At 38.9% G+C, this 14,751-nt stretch overlaps 1 protein-coding gene across 1 annotated transcript; it reads right to left on the reverse strand.

The window, feature by feature from the left end:
- Window positions 1-408: 408 nt before the first annotated feature.
- LOC120312428 (vomeronasal type-2 receptor 26-like) lies at window positions 409-14,348 on the reverse strand. Its single transcript, XM_039353140.1, has 4 exons — window positions 14,271-14,348; window positions 4,455-4,682; window positions 1,757-1,883; window positions 409-1,331 (listed from the first exon to the last, which is right to left on the reverse strand). The coding sequence occupies exons 1-4, from the start codon at window positions 14,346-14,348 to the stop codon at window positions 409-411; spliced, it is 1,356 nt and encodes a 451-aa protein (XP_039209074.1).
- Between the last annotated feature and the right edge of the window lie 403 nt (window positions 14,349-14,751).

Consider the following 14,751-nt stretch of genomic DNA (forward strand, 5'->3'; position numbering starts at 1 on the left):
TCAAAGACAAAGACGTCTTCATCCAGAAAAAAGAATGCACATTGTTTCATTGTTATTGTGTATTTGTGAAGTTTCTTACATTAAGAGCCCTGGTGGCATAGTGTTAAAAGACAGTATTGTATACAAAGTCTGCCTACAGCCTGGAGTTTGATCTTGACAAGGTTGAAGGTTCACTCAGCTTTCCAACCTTCTGAGGTTGGTAAATGAGGACCCAGATTGTTGGGGGCAATATGCAAGTAATGCTTACATGGTAAACTGTGCAGAGAGTGCTGAAATTGCTATGGAGCTGTATACAAGTCTCAATGTTATTGCTTTCAAAAATGGAAGAAGACATCTATTCCTGAATAAAATTCTTTGGCCAATCATGTATTATGTTCTCTTCAATTAAATTTGGAATTAGGTCAGCATTTATGCTGCACTTGAAACCACACTAGTCTTTTTCCTAACTAGCTGCTCTCTGGTATTCAGCTCTGGTCTCAGCATGATAATATAGCACTTGGGCATAAAAATGCAACCTAATAAGCCACCACTTGAGGCCAAGATAGAGAAGACCTCCACAGCCACCATGGATTTCCCCTTAGTGCTTAAGTAGGTGGGCACAAAGGAGACCCAAACACTGCAAAAGACCAGCATGCTGAAGGTGATGAGTTTGGCTTCATTGAAACTGTCAGGCAACTTCCGAGAAAAGAAGGCCACCATGAAGCTGATGAGGGCCAAAAGCCACATGTAGCCCAGCATAACATAAAACATGATCTCGGAGCCTTCGTTGCATTGCACTAAGATCTCATCCAATTGGGAATGCATGTCCAACTCTGGGAAAGGAGGAGAAAGGGTCAACCACACAGCACAGATGCTTGTTTGAATAAGTGAGCAAAACACAATGACTGAGACAGACAGCCTTTTCCCTACCCACCATCTCATGCGGTTCCCTGGCTTTGTGGCTATGAAAGCTAGAACCACAGTGATGGTTTTGGCTAACACACAAGATACTGCGATGGAGAAGACAACTCCAAAAACTGCTTGCCGGAGGAGACATGTGACTATCCCTGGGCATCCGAGGAAGAAGAAAGAGCAGAGAAAACACAGTAGGAGTGAGAAAAGCAAAGTGCAGGTGATATCCCAATTGTTGGCTTTGACAATGGGAGTGTTTTGGTGGCGGATAAATGTCCCCATCACTACAATTGTGATTACAGCAAAAGAAACAGTAAAGCTAGTCAGGATTTCTCCCAGTAATTCTTCGTAGGATAAGTAGGCGATAATTTTGGGAATACATTGGTGGTGCTTCTCATTTGGATATTGTTCTTCTGGGCACCTCTCACATTGCTTGGAATCTAAAAACCATAAATAAGATCTTTAAAAATTCTACACATTGAATTGATATTAGGTTTTAACAATTATTCCTTGCTGAAACAGTTTTTGGAATCTTCACACATAAAAGTATGGTTGTATTCTGAGCAAGTTTCCATATTACCACTTGAATCTGATAAGTACAATTGGCTTCACATAAAGAAAATAAACCTCTTTCAAAAATTGTGCCTTAGGAAAATCTTTTTAAAAGTTTATTTAATATGCCATGTTTCTTGAAGAAGAGATTACACCCGTAAAGCTTCTATTTAAAAACAGAAGAAAGAAAACAAGGCAGGTGAGAGATCTCAATCAATCTATTCTTGTGTTTAAAATTATATTAAAAAACCCAAACTTGATTAGAGAATAATGTATTTTTAAAGAGATATTACCATAGATCTCTTTTTCTTACCAACCATGGTGGAAATGCTTCCCTCTGAACATTGGACACAGTCATAGCAGCAAACCTGTTTCCCCTCCTTAATTAATTTCCGGTACCCAGGATAGCAACTTTCTACACAGGTGGCAGAAGGCGGTGTCTAATGGGAATGGGAAGAATAAATAATTAAGAAGAATTATAATCTGGCTTTTACTCAATCAGTAAGCAGTCATTCTGTGTAAATAAATGCTAAAGCAATCATATTCTTGTAATTTCTATTAATGCAAAATTTTGAATTCCTAGAACTTACTGCTAGATTCAGTCAGGATAGAGGTAAATATCTGAACAATCTTCTAAATGCTATTGAAAATTTGGATAGAAATTCCTTCACAACTCCTACATGATACATAAGAGAATTTGAAATGTCCTGAAGAGGGTTATGGAAGAATCTCTCGCAAATTTAATGAGCTGTCTTAAATTGATAAATAATAAGAAATAAACCTATATGGGAAATGTTGAATTTCTAAGAATTTTGGTTGGTAAAAACTTCCATATTTAGTCTTCCTCACTTCCTTGAGCTGATGGCAAAAATATTTCTACCTAGCGTTTGCTATCCTTTTACCTATTATCTCTTTGTTGCTTTGCCATTGAAGAGAGGTGTCCTGATTCTCCATGTATAATAAATGTACTCACAAATGAAGGCCGATATGTGTGTCTCAGGATAATGTTGCAGGATGCAATCTGGGTCAGTCTCTGGGACCTAAGGTTTAGTATTCCAAGCTTTTGGACTTGTGCTGGAGCCCATCTTCTAGGAACCTCTCTCTAACACAGTATGTGCTGTTCTGTGTGTGGTATTTATAGTGTCTGTGGTAAGTGGCTTTTTAGATGTTGATGGCTGGTTTTTAAGTCATTAACTTGTGCTGCGCAGCCCTCACCTTTTAAATACTAGGCTAAATGTAAATTATCATTCCTAATGAGTGACCAGGGGACCGTTCGCAGCCTTCAATCACTTCCCTGGCTGTTTTTCTGCCTGCTCGTCCAACAATCTTAAAAGGTGAAAATTGAATGTGTATCCTTGTCCATTGCATTGTGAGGCTAAAAATGACTTCGGGGCTCCTCCTCTGATGAATGTCAGGAGATCATACAGGAGAAACAGTCCTGCGTGAACTAGAACACCATGTATTTCATAATTACGTATCTAAATTCTGGTGCCGCTGTGTGGATGAGATTTTTGTCATCATCAAGAGAAATGCACTTAAAGATTTTCGTGCCATCCTGAACTCCATCTTCTCCAACATGTTCACAATGGAGGAAGAAACAGCTAGGCGATTACCATTTGTAGGTCATAGTTATCCCAACGTTTACCATTTGTAAATACAGAAGATGGAAGCCTAGAAACCACAGCTAAATGTCTGTGGAGATTCTCAGTCACCTAGGTCATTGTTATCCCAAATGCTTTTTTATGAGACAATAGGACTTTGTTGTTTTTCTTTGAATTTGTTTTTCTTCTCATCCAAGAAAAAGCAATAGTTGCTTGCATAGCTTTATGGGTGGGATTTCTAACTTTTTATTGGGGAATTATTATGTATGTATCCAGACTTGGTTTCACTCTTGACCATGCCTATACTTTGGAACTAATAATCATGTTCTTTGAGGAAGTTTCATAGCTTGGAGTTCTGTTTTATTTGTCTCTGTCTGTCGGAACCATGACAGAATCTTTACAGAAACAGTCCTGGGTGAGCTAGAACACCGTTCCTTCTAGATGGAAGCCTAGAAACTAGAGCTAAATGTCTATGGAGATTCTCAGTTATCCAGGTCATGGTTATCCCAACGATTCTTTTTTACAAGGCAACTGGACTTTGCTATTTTTCTTTGAAGATGTTTCTCATACAAGAAGCTTCTTCAGCTCTTGGATGAGAAGTGAAATGTCTTCAAAGAAAAACAAGAAAGTCCAGTTGCTGCATGAAAAAGCATCTTTGGGATACCTAGAAACCACAGTTTATCACAAGGCCACCAATGTTCCACAATTCTGAATTTTAACAGCAACCATCCACTGTCACACAAAAGGAGTTGCATCAGAACACTATAAGGCAAGGTGAAAAGCCACTGGAGTACCCAGCAAGACAAACAGCTGGAGAGCAGGTAGCTACATGAACAATTCAAGCAGAATCGGTGCCCACAATCATTTGTCATAAGATGTCTCTGCAACACAATAGGGAGACAAAGGAAGAAAGAAGGTATAAGACCAACCACATGGCACAGCCTGACATATATCCAAAGCATTTCACTAGCAGTAGAATGCAGCTTCTGAGATGTGCAAGGAGGCATTCCCACTGCAGAGGCTACCATACGAGAACAAATTATGCCAAACAGGAAAGTAAATGCAGGTGTGGTGAGTGCAAGACTTGGGGTGATGTCAGCTTTAGTAGATGTCCATTAATCTCTCCTATTCTGTGATGAGCAATAAAATGGGATAGCACATTAATCCCATCTTGCCTGTATTTCAAAATGCATAAGCATCAGTGCCTGATGAAAAGCTATTCATTTCTCTAAAGCAGGAAATTTACTATACTTTTTCAAAGCACATCAGTTGAAAAAACCACTATATCAAAATGGCCAGCAGCTGTCCCCAGATTTTTGAATTGCCTATGAAGTAAATTGAGTTTACTTCTTTAAAATTCCAGAAATTGAGAAAATGTCACCATTTTAATTGTTTTTTTTTAAACTTCACCTGCTTAAATTTGGGATTCCATACAATGGCAGTTGTATTAATGGTGAGGTCTTCCTTCTGAGAACTCTGAGGTTCAATATGTCCAACTTGGACCTTCTGAAAGGATCGATTGGAGAAAGTAATCAAGTTGATGATATCGTATGCTGCTGCCAGGTTTCCATTCTCATTGAAAGCTATTTCTTCCCCAGCACTATTGTTGAAATGGAGGTTTTTCAGAAGTAAACAAAGCTAAAAGATAAGAGAGATAAGTGAGAAATTATGCTAATAGTAGGCAATAGGATTTACAGTACTATGCTGTGATTTACCAAATGGTGCTGAGCTTGATTTTTAATGAACTTCCAAACATTTGAGTTAATAATTTTTTTATGTTGAAAGGCATAATTCTACTTTGCAGGAATATGTTCATATTTTTAAGTTTAAGTAATTAATACAGATTTTGTCAGATAGATTGCTCTTCCAAATTTTGCATTTCATGAGAGATAAAAATTATTGCTAAGAAATATAACAGAAAAACTGAATATTAGAATAACAGAATTGGAAAAGATCTTGGAGGTCTTCTACTGCAATCCCCTGTTCAAGTAGGAAGCCCTAGATCATTTCTGACAAATGCCTGTCCTATACCAGAGCTCCCCATCCTTTCCAGGTTGGCAGCCCAGAGGGAAAGGGAAGAGCAGGGAAATGTGCAAGTGCGTGTAGGCATGGGCAAACAAGCACATGTATGACAGCGGCACTAGGACCCACACACCTGCGGCTTTGCTGGTGCATGCCGCCTGCACGCCTGTGCAAGCAGGCTGCTAGTGCCTGTAAATGGGCTGCTAGTACCCATGCTAGTGCACAAATGGGTGGCTAACACTTACATGCATGCACAAAAGGCCACTAGCACCTGTGTGACACTGGCAGCAGCCCTAGCGCTCCCACACTCGCCAACTATTCCTGTAGCTTGGTGACCTCCCATGTTGGAGCATCTACAACTTCTGGAAGCAAATCATTCCACTGATTAATCGTTCTAAATGTTAGGAAATTGCTCCTTAGTTTTAGGTTGCTTCTCTCTTTGATTAGTTTTCATCCATTATTTCTTATTCTGCCTTCACATGCTTTGGTGAATAGGTTTGTGGCAGCCCATTATATATAATGGACGTCACCACATTTTTGGAAATTCTGTCCCAGAAAACATGATTAAGAAGTTCCATTGTGGGATTGAAAATATCTACACCAAGCATACCTTATAGAAAGACAAATATTGTCATCCTATCCTACCCTTATCTCCAACTTTTTTCCATTATTATTATTATTATTATGGATCATCGCACAGTCAGCCAGATGTTCAGACTGGATTTGGCATTTTGTCTACCTATCGAGTCCTTACCCAGGACCTGGGATAGGCAGATGTGGATGTTTGATGGTATTACAGATATCGTCGCAGGATGGAAGCAGTTCCTAATAAGGCCGCCTTTTGCAATTGACTAATAGCAAATTTGTCAATGCCAATGGTGTTCAAGTGGTGCTCCAGTTGTTTTGGGATTGCACCCAAGGAGCCTATTACTATTGGTACTACCCTTGCTTGCTTTTGCCACAGTCTTTCTATTTCTATTTGTAGGTCTTTGTATTTTGTTATCTTCTCCAGTTCTTTCTCTTCTATTCTGCTGTCTCCAGGCACTGCCACGTCCACTATCCAGACTTTTTTGTCTTTCTTATCGACAATTGTTAAGTCTGGGGTGTTATGTTGCAGGTGCTTGTCTGTTTGAATTCTGAAGTCCCAGAGCAGTTTAATTTTATCATTTTCTATGACTTTCTCTATTTTATGATCCCACCAGTTTTTTGCTTACAGGCAAATGATATTTTTTGCAGATATTTTATTATTATTATTATTATTATTATTATTATTATTATTATTATTATTAGGATCATCGACAGTCAGCCAGATGTTCAGACTGGATTTGGCATTTTGTCTACCTATCGAATCCTTACCCAGGACTTGGGATAGGCAGATGTGGATGTTTGATGGTATTACAGGTATCGTCGCAGGATGGAAGCAGTTCCTAATAAGGCCGCCTTTTGCAATTGACTAATAGCAAATTTGTCAATGCCAATGGTGTTCAAGTGGTGCTCCAGTTGTTTTGGGATTGCACCCAAGGAGCCTATTACTATTGGTACTACCCTTGCTTGCTTTTGCCACAGTCTTTCTATTTCTATTTGTAGATCTTTGTATTTTGTTATCTTCTCCAGTTCTTTCTCTTCTATTCTGCTATCTCCAGGCACTGCCACGTCCACTATCCAGACTTTTTTGTCTTTCTTATCGACAATTGTTAAGTCTGGGGTGTTATGTTGCAGGTGCTTGTCTGTTTGAATTCTGAAGTCCCAGAGCAGTTTAATTTTATCATTTTCTATGACTTTCTCTATTTTATGATCCCACCAGTTTTTGCTTACAGGCAAATGATATTTTTGCAGATCTTCCAATGCACCATTGTTGCTACTTTGTCATGCCGCTGCTTGTAATCAGTCTGTGCAATCTTCTTGCAACAGCTTACCAAGTGGTCCACTGTTTCTTCAGCTTCTTTGCATAGGCGGCACTTACTGTCTGTTGCTGTCTTCTCAATTTTGACTTTGTATGCATTTGTCCTTAAGGCTTGGTCTTGTGCAGCCAGAATTAGTCCCTCGGTCTCTTTCTTCAATTTTCCTGCTCTTAGCCATTGCCAGGTTTTATTATTATCTGCTTTCCCAGCTATTTTTTTCATGTATTGGCCATGTAGTGCTTTGTCTTCCCATGCCTCTATTCTGTTCTTCATTTGGTCTTTCTTGTAGGCCACTTTGGTCTCTCCAGTAGTTAGTAAACCTTCCTGATATACTAATTTCAGTGCATCTTCATCATTGTTCTTCAGATATTCTTCCAAAGCCATTTTTTCTTCTTCAACCATCTGATGTACTTGTAGCATTCCACGCCCACCTATTTGCCTTGGTAGATAAAGTCTATCAATGTCACTGCGTGGATGAAGGGCATGATTCATTGTCATTATTTTTCTGGTCTGCCTATCCATTGCTTTTAGTTCTGCTTGAGTCCAGTCCACTATTCCAGCTGTGTACCTAATGACTGGGATTGCCCAGGTGTTGATTGCCTTTATGGTATTTCCTCCATTGAGTTTGGATTTTAAGATCTTCTTCACTCTCTTGATGTATTCACCTCTAATCTTTTTCTTGACTTCAGTGTGCTTGATGTTGTCAGCTTGAAGGATACCCAAGTATTTGTAGTACTCTTCCTCATCCAGACTCTTAATGTTATTTTCGTGGGGCATCTTGATTCCTTCAGTTTTCACTATTTTTCCTTGTTTGATAGTAAGTGTGGCACATTTGTCCAAGCCAAACTCCATTACAATATCTTGGCTATATATACGGACAGTGTTGAGCAGCGATTCTATTTCAGATGATGTTTTTCCATACAGCTTCAGATCATCCATGTAAAGGAGGTGGGATAGTCTAGCAGATGTTTTTGATGTTTGATAGCCGTGTCCTGAGTTATTCAGTATTGTTGACAGAGGAAACAGTGCAATAACAAATAGTAATGGTGATAATGAATCTCCTTGAAATATCCCTCTCTTGATATTAACCTCTCCCAGCTTCTCACCATTGATCTGCAACTGTGTCTTCCATTGTGCCATCGATCTTTGCACAAATTTTCTGATGTTTCTACTGACTCCTGTTATTTCTAGGCACTTGATATCCAATCATGTGGCAGAGAGTCAAATGCCTTTTTGTAGTCAATCCATGCAACATTCAGGTTGGTCTTCCTTCTCTTGCAGTTTTCCAAGATCATTTTGTCTATTAGGAGTTGATCTTTTGTTCCTCTGCTATTGGGGCGGTTTCCTTTCTACTCAGGTGGAAAGAGATTGTTTTCAACTAGATGCTGTTGTACTGCATCAGCTACCACACCAGTTAGTAATTTGAAAGTTGTTGGTAAGCAGGTAATTGGCCTGTAGTTACCTGGTGTTGCCCCTTTTGCTGGATTTTTCATTATTAGGTAGGTTTTCCCAGTTGTTAGCCACTTTTCAATTTCTCCTCCTTGTAGTATATTGTTGAACTGCTTGGCAATGAGTGGGTGTATAACAGTTAGATGTTTCAACCAAAACCCATGCAGTTCATCTTCACCTGGTGCTGACCAATTTTTGATTTTCTTTGCTCTTTTTTCTACCATTTTTGTTGTTATTACTAGTTCTTTCATTTCAACTTCTGTTTTATTTGCATCCACCTCTTTTAACCAAGCCGCATCCTTGTTGTATTTCTTTGGGTTATCCCATATCTGCTTCCAGAACTGCACTGTTTCTTCCTTGTCAGGTACTGACTGATTCATTGCAGTTTCTCCATTGATGGATTGGTAGAAAACGTTTCTGATTGGATTGAAATTGGAGGTTTTGCTTATAGTTTGCAATTTGAGCTTCATATCTACTGATTTTCCTGGCTATAGCTGTTATTTGTTGCTTTATTATTTTATTTTATTTTATTTTATTTTTATTATTATTTTATTATTATTATTATTATTATTATTATTATTATTATTATTATTATTATGGATCATCGCACAGTCAGCCAGATGTTCAGACTGGATTTGGCATTTTGTCTACCTATCGAGTCCTTACCCAGGACCTGGGATAGGCAGATGTGGATGTTTGATGGTATTACAGGTATCGTCGCAGGATGGAAGCAGTTCCTAATAAGGCCGCCTTTTGCAATTGACTAATAGCGAATTTGTCAATGCCAATGGTGTTCAAGTGGTGCTCCAGTTGTTTTGGGATTGCACCCAAGGAGCCTATTACTATTGGTACTACCCTTGCTTGCTTTTGCCACAGTCTTTCTATTTCTATTTGTAGGTCTTTGTATTTTGTTATCTTCTCCAGTTCTTTCTCTTCTATTCTGCTATCTCCAGGCACTGCCACATCCACTATCCAGACTTTTTTGTCTTTCTTATCGACAATTGTTAAGTCTGGGGTGTTATGTTGCAGGTGCTTGTCTGTTTGAATTCTGAAGTCCCAGAGCAGTTTAATTTTATCATTTTCTATGACTTTCTCTATTTTATGATCCCACCAGTTTTTGCTTACAGGCAAATGATATTTTTTGCAGATCTTCCAATGCACCATTGTTGCTACTTTGTCATGCCGCTGCTTGTAATCAGTCTGTGCAATCTTATTATTATTATTATTATTATTATTATTATTATTATTATTATTATATTATTATTCATTATTATGGATCATCGCACAGTCAGCCAGATGTTCAGACTGGATTTGGCATTTTGTCTACCTATCGAGTCTTACCCAGGACCTGGGATAGGCAGATGTGGATGTTTGATGGTATTACATATTGTTGCAGGATGGAAGCAGTTCCTAATAAGGCTGCCTTTTGCAATTGACTAATAGCAAATTTGTCAATGCCAATGGTGTTCAAGTGGTGCTCCAGTTGTTTTGGGATTGCACCCAAGGAGCCTATTACTATTGGTACTACCCTTGCTTGCTTTTGCCACAGTCTTTCTATTTCTATTTGTAGGTCTTTGTATTTTGTTATCTTCTCCAGTTCTTTCTCGTCTATTGTGCTGTCTACAGGCACTGCCACGTCCACTATCCAGACTTTTTTGTCTTTTTTATTGACAATTGTTATTATTATTATTATTTGTTTTTGTTGTTATTAATTGCAAAGTCGTGTCCGACCGATCGCGACCCCATGGACAATGTTCCTCCAGGTCTTCCTGTCCTCTACCATCTTCTGGAGTCCATTTAAGTTCATATCTACTGCTTCAGTGACTCCATCCAGCCATCTCATTCTCTGTTGTCCCTTTCTTCTATTGCCCTCAATCTTTCCCAGTATTAGGCTCTTCTCCAGTGAGTCCTTTCTTCTCATTAGGTGGCCAAAGTATTTGAGTTTCAACTTCAGGATCTGGCCTTCTAAAGAGCAGTCGGGGTTGATCTCCTCTAGGACTGACCAATTTGAATGCCTTGCAGTCTAAGGGACTCGCAGGAGTCTTCTCCAACACCATAGTTCAAAGGCCTCAATTCTTTGGCGCTCAGCCTTTCTTATGATCCAACTTTCACAGCCATACATTGCAACTGGGAAAACCATGGCCTGGAGTATATGTACTTTTGTTGGCAGGGTGATGTCTCTGCTTTTTCGATTTGCCATAGCTTTCCTCCCCAGGAGCAAGCACCTTTTAATTTCTTGGCTGCAGTCCCCATCTGAGGTGATCTTGGAGCCCAGAAAAATAAAATCTGTCACTACCTCCATTTCTTCCCCAACTATTTGCCAGGAATTGAGAGGGCCGGATGCCATGATTTTGGTTTTCTTAATGTTGAGTTTCAAGCAACTTTTGCACTCTCCTTCTTCACCCGCATCAAGAGGCTCTTTAGTTCCTCTTCACTTTCTGCCATTAGAGTGGTATCATCTGCATATCTTAGGTTGTTGATATTTCTCCCGGCAATCTTAATTCCAACTTTTGATTCATCTAGCCCTGCCTTTCTCATGATGTTCTCTGCATATAAGTTAAATAGGCAGGGCGACAGTATACAGCCTTGCCGGACTCCTTTTCCAATTTTGAACCAATCAGTGGTTCCGTGTCCAGTTCTCACTGTTGCTTCTTGACCCGCATACAGGTTTCTCAAGAAACAAATGAGATGGTCTGGTACTCCCATCTCTTTAAGAACTTGCCACAATTTGTTTTGATCCACACAATCAAAGGCTTTAGCATAGTCAATGAAGCAGAAGTAGATGTTTTTCTGGAACTCCCTAGCTTTCTCCATGATCCAGCGTATGTTGGCAATTTGATCTCTAGTTCCTCTGCCTCTTCGAAATCCTGCCTGTACTTCTGGTAGTTCTCGATCCACATACTGCTGGAGTCTAGCTTGTAGGATTTTAAGCATAACTTTACTAGCATGTGAAATGAGTGCAATGGTGCGATAGTTTGAACATTCCTTGGCATTGCCTTTCTTTGGAATTGGAATGTAAACTGACCTTTTCCAATCCTGTGGCCACTGTTGAGTTTTCCAAATTTGCTGGCAAATTGAGTGTAGCACTTTTACTCCATCGTTTTTTAAGATTTTGAATAGCTCAGCTGGAATACTTTCACCTCCACTAGCTTTGTTGTTGCTCAGATTTTCTAAGGCCCATTTCACTTCACATTCTAGGATGTCTGGTTCGAGGTCAGTGTCCATCTCACTGTGGTTATCTGGGACGTTAAGCGCATTCCTGTATAGTTCTTCTGTGTAGATTTGCCATCTCTTCTTAATCTCATCTGCCTCTGTTAGGTCCCTGCCATTGTGGTTCTTTATCATGCCCATCTTTGCATGAAACGTTCCCTTCATATCTCCAATTTTCTTGAAGAGATCTCTGGTCCTCCCTATATTATTATTATTAATAATAATAATAATAATATTTAGAAATTACTCCTTCTCTCTACTTTAGTGAATTTTTCTTCTGCTACTCAACCAAAAAGTGCTACAAAAGATGGTAGTTTTTTCTGGATTTGAGAATTTTGGGAACTGAAGATTGGAAAGGGAGCAGAAGGCCCCTGGGAGAAAAATTACTTCCATATATCAAATGTGATACCTAAAATATAGAAGAATATTTAAAAATATAACAACGTGGCAACAAGAAATAAGGACTAAGCAATTTCAGAGATTACCACCAAGCGTCTAGACAACTAAAAATTATAAACAGCAATTTTAAATTTTTAGATATGTAATTCTTCTACTCTAGAGGAATAGCTTAATGACGAACCTGATAATGTTACTTGTTGTATGCCTACCTGTGAGATGCAAGCGATCAGCAACCAGAACAGTACTACAATTTTATTTCATGCTATCTATACACGAGACTCTGAACTATTAATGGCCAAGGTGAATTGGTGCCAGACAAGAGTGAATGGATTTTAAAAAGAGATGGACTTAGGTCTCTTATAGGGATAGAGAGATGCCAGACTTATGATGCATTTTGACCCCACTCTCTGGCTCAGCCTGATAATCTCCTACATTACCTAAATGAAATCATGTTTTGTTCAATAAAGACACTTTCAGGTAAATGCAGATGGGATTGGAGTAAAAATATACTGTTAGTGAATTTTGTAAAAAATTGAAATTAACATGTTATTATGGCTACATTCCCATTAAAGTACAAGGCACTATAACTCACTTGCCAAGGATGGACTTTCAGCAAATTCCACTTCTCTCCATTGCCTGTTCCCTTCTGCCTGGCTCTCGATGAATATATAGCATGGAGACTATGTGCTACAGCATACACAGCATTGTAAATATTGTAGCTCTGGCCAAACATCTCCATTTCAAAGACAGTTCCAGGGAGACTCCGCAAATCCTCTTTCCCAGTGCAGTTTCCTTTGCCTGATGTATACATGTTGTACATTGGAAATGAACAGGTAAATGCAGCACCCCAGAACTGATGTAGGAAATACATTGTAGAGTGAAATGGATTTAGGTTCTCAAGGAACTTTTGAAAACCTGGTACCATATTTGTGTGAAGGGAGAAAGACAAGCTGCCATTGAAGGACAATGCTGTGAATTTCTGGGGCTCAAACACGGAAGTGACATCCCACAAAGCACTTATGATCCAAACCCTCTCTATGGGGAGCCTGCTATTAATTTCATACCATTCAAGAATTACTCGTAAGCCTTCTATAGATTGCATGTCCCCATAAACAACTATTACATTGTTTTTACTATACCGTAGGAAACGTGCTATGTTATTTAGATTATTCTTCCGGAAGGTACTGGGTTCATAATTTATCAGTCTGGGAATAAATTGAATGAAAGAAATGCAAATATCTCTCTGGATTAATTTTGGCCTCAGAATTCTGAAAAATCTCTCTCCAGTGGTGTCTTCTGGGATGAGAAGGCCGATCCAATTCCATCCAAAATGTTTCAAGAGCTGAATAATCCCAACATAGTGAAGGTTTTCATTAGGAGTCATCCAGAAGAAAGAAGGAAATTGCATTTTATCACTCAATGCAACGTCAAAAGAGCCATAACTGAGCTGCAGAGAGGGAATAATAATGATGTACTTTTAGACTAAGTATTGCTTTTGCAGACACATCCAAAAATGAAAGTAAGTACGTTTTTAGTACAAATACTAAACCTAGGGTTCAACAAATCTTTCCTCAGAGCTTTTGCAACCAGACCATCATTAGCATTCTATTCAACACTTTTTAGAGAAAAATCATCTTAGTCTTTGATTGTGCTAACGAGAAATAGAGAGGAGAGAGAAATGAGTAACAAGAGAGGAGCCTTATTCATTAAGGACCTGACAGTATCTGAGCATATTCATCTGGCATTTTATATTATAAGGCTATGATAACTAGTGCTTTACTGATAAATGTATTTAAAATTGTTGTGGCATTTACAGAAAGAGGAGAAAGTCAAAGAACTTGAAGCACACCCAGAAGATGGAGAGACAACATCAGACACAATATTACAGCATCAATTAGCAATGGTTGAGTCTACCAGAAGAGCAAGAACCAGAATTTTGTATCTCTCTCAACACCCGAAGGAGAAGGAGAAGGAGAAGGAGAAGGAGAAGGAGAAGGAGAAGGAGAAGAAGAATATAGAAACAATGACACCTAGACCATTTCTTACAAACTAAATATGATGTTTTTGATTAAGATTGTGGTTGTAATAGTAATTGATGCATTACATTTCTCTGGAAAGATAAATAAATAAATAAAAACTACCCGAAATCAGTTCCCCAATATTGCAGCTGTTTTTGAGGGGTTCTCTCCACTTTTAACCACCACTCTTTCCTTTCTTGTGCATTTATGCTAGCGCGGATACCTACCTGTGGAATTTTGTAGGCATTTAATATGTTGGCCATCTGTATGGTGTTCTGGGAAGGGAGATCACCAATGACAGCCATGATGCTTTGCTCCTTTCCCCTTCTGTAATTGAGGGGACAACGGCCTTCAACAAAGAAAAGAGTCAAAAGGTTCTCAGAGGCTTTCAGTGCTTGAAAACCATTGTCATAGACCTTGGAGACCAAAGTGATGTTGGGTAACAAATTCTCATTCATGTTGATCTCCTGAATGGCAAACCTGAAGGCTAGGATATGCTGTAGGTTTTTAGGCAACGGCCTGCAAGAAGAGTTTCAATTAGTTCTACAATCTTAGAATGTGACCAAGATTGGATTTAGATAGACTTCTTTGATAATGCTTTTCTCTTTGCCTAAAATGATGTATTTGTCTGCTTTAATGAGTATTAGAGAAGTGAAGAGTGCACTCATATTCTGAAGGATTTCTTTGAAAAAGAATAAAACCTTCATT

Source organism: Crotalus tigris, unplaced genomic scaffold, assembly GCF_016545835.1.
Source record: "Crotalus tigris isolate CLP2741 ecotype Arizona unplaced genomic scaffold, ASM1654583v1 scf7180000018497.125743, whole genome shotgun sequence".
NCBI lineage: Eukaryota > Metazoa > Chordata > Lepidosauria > Squamata > Viperidae > Crotalus > Crotalus tigris.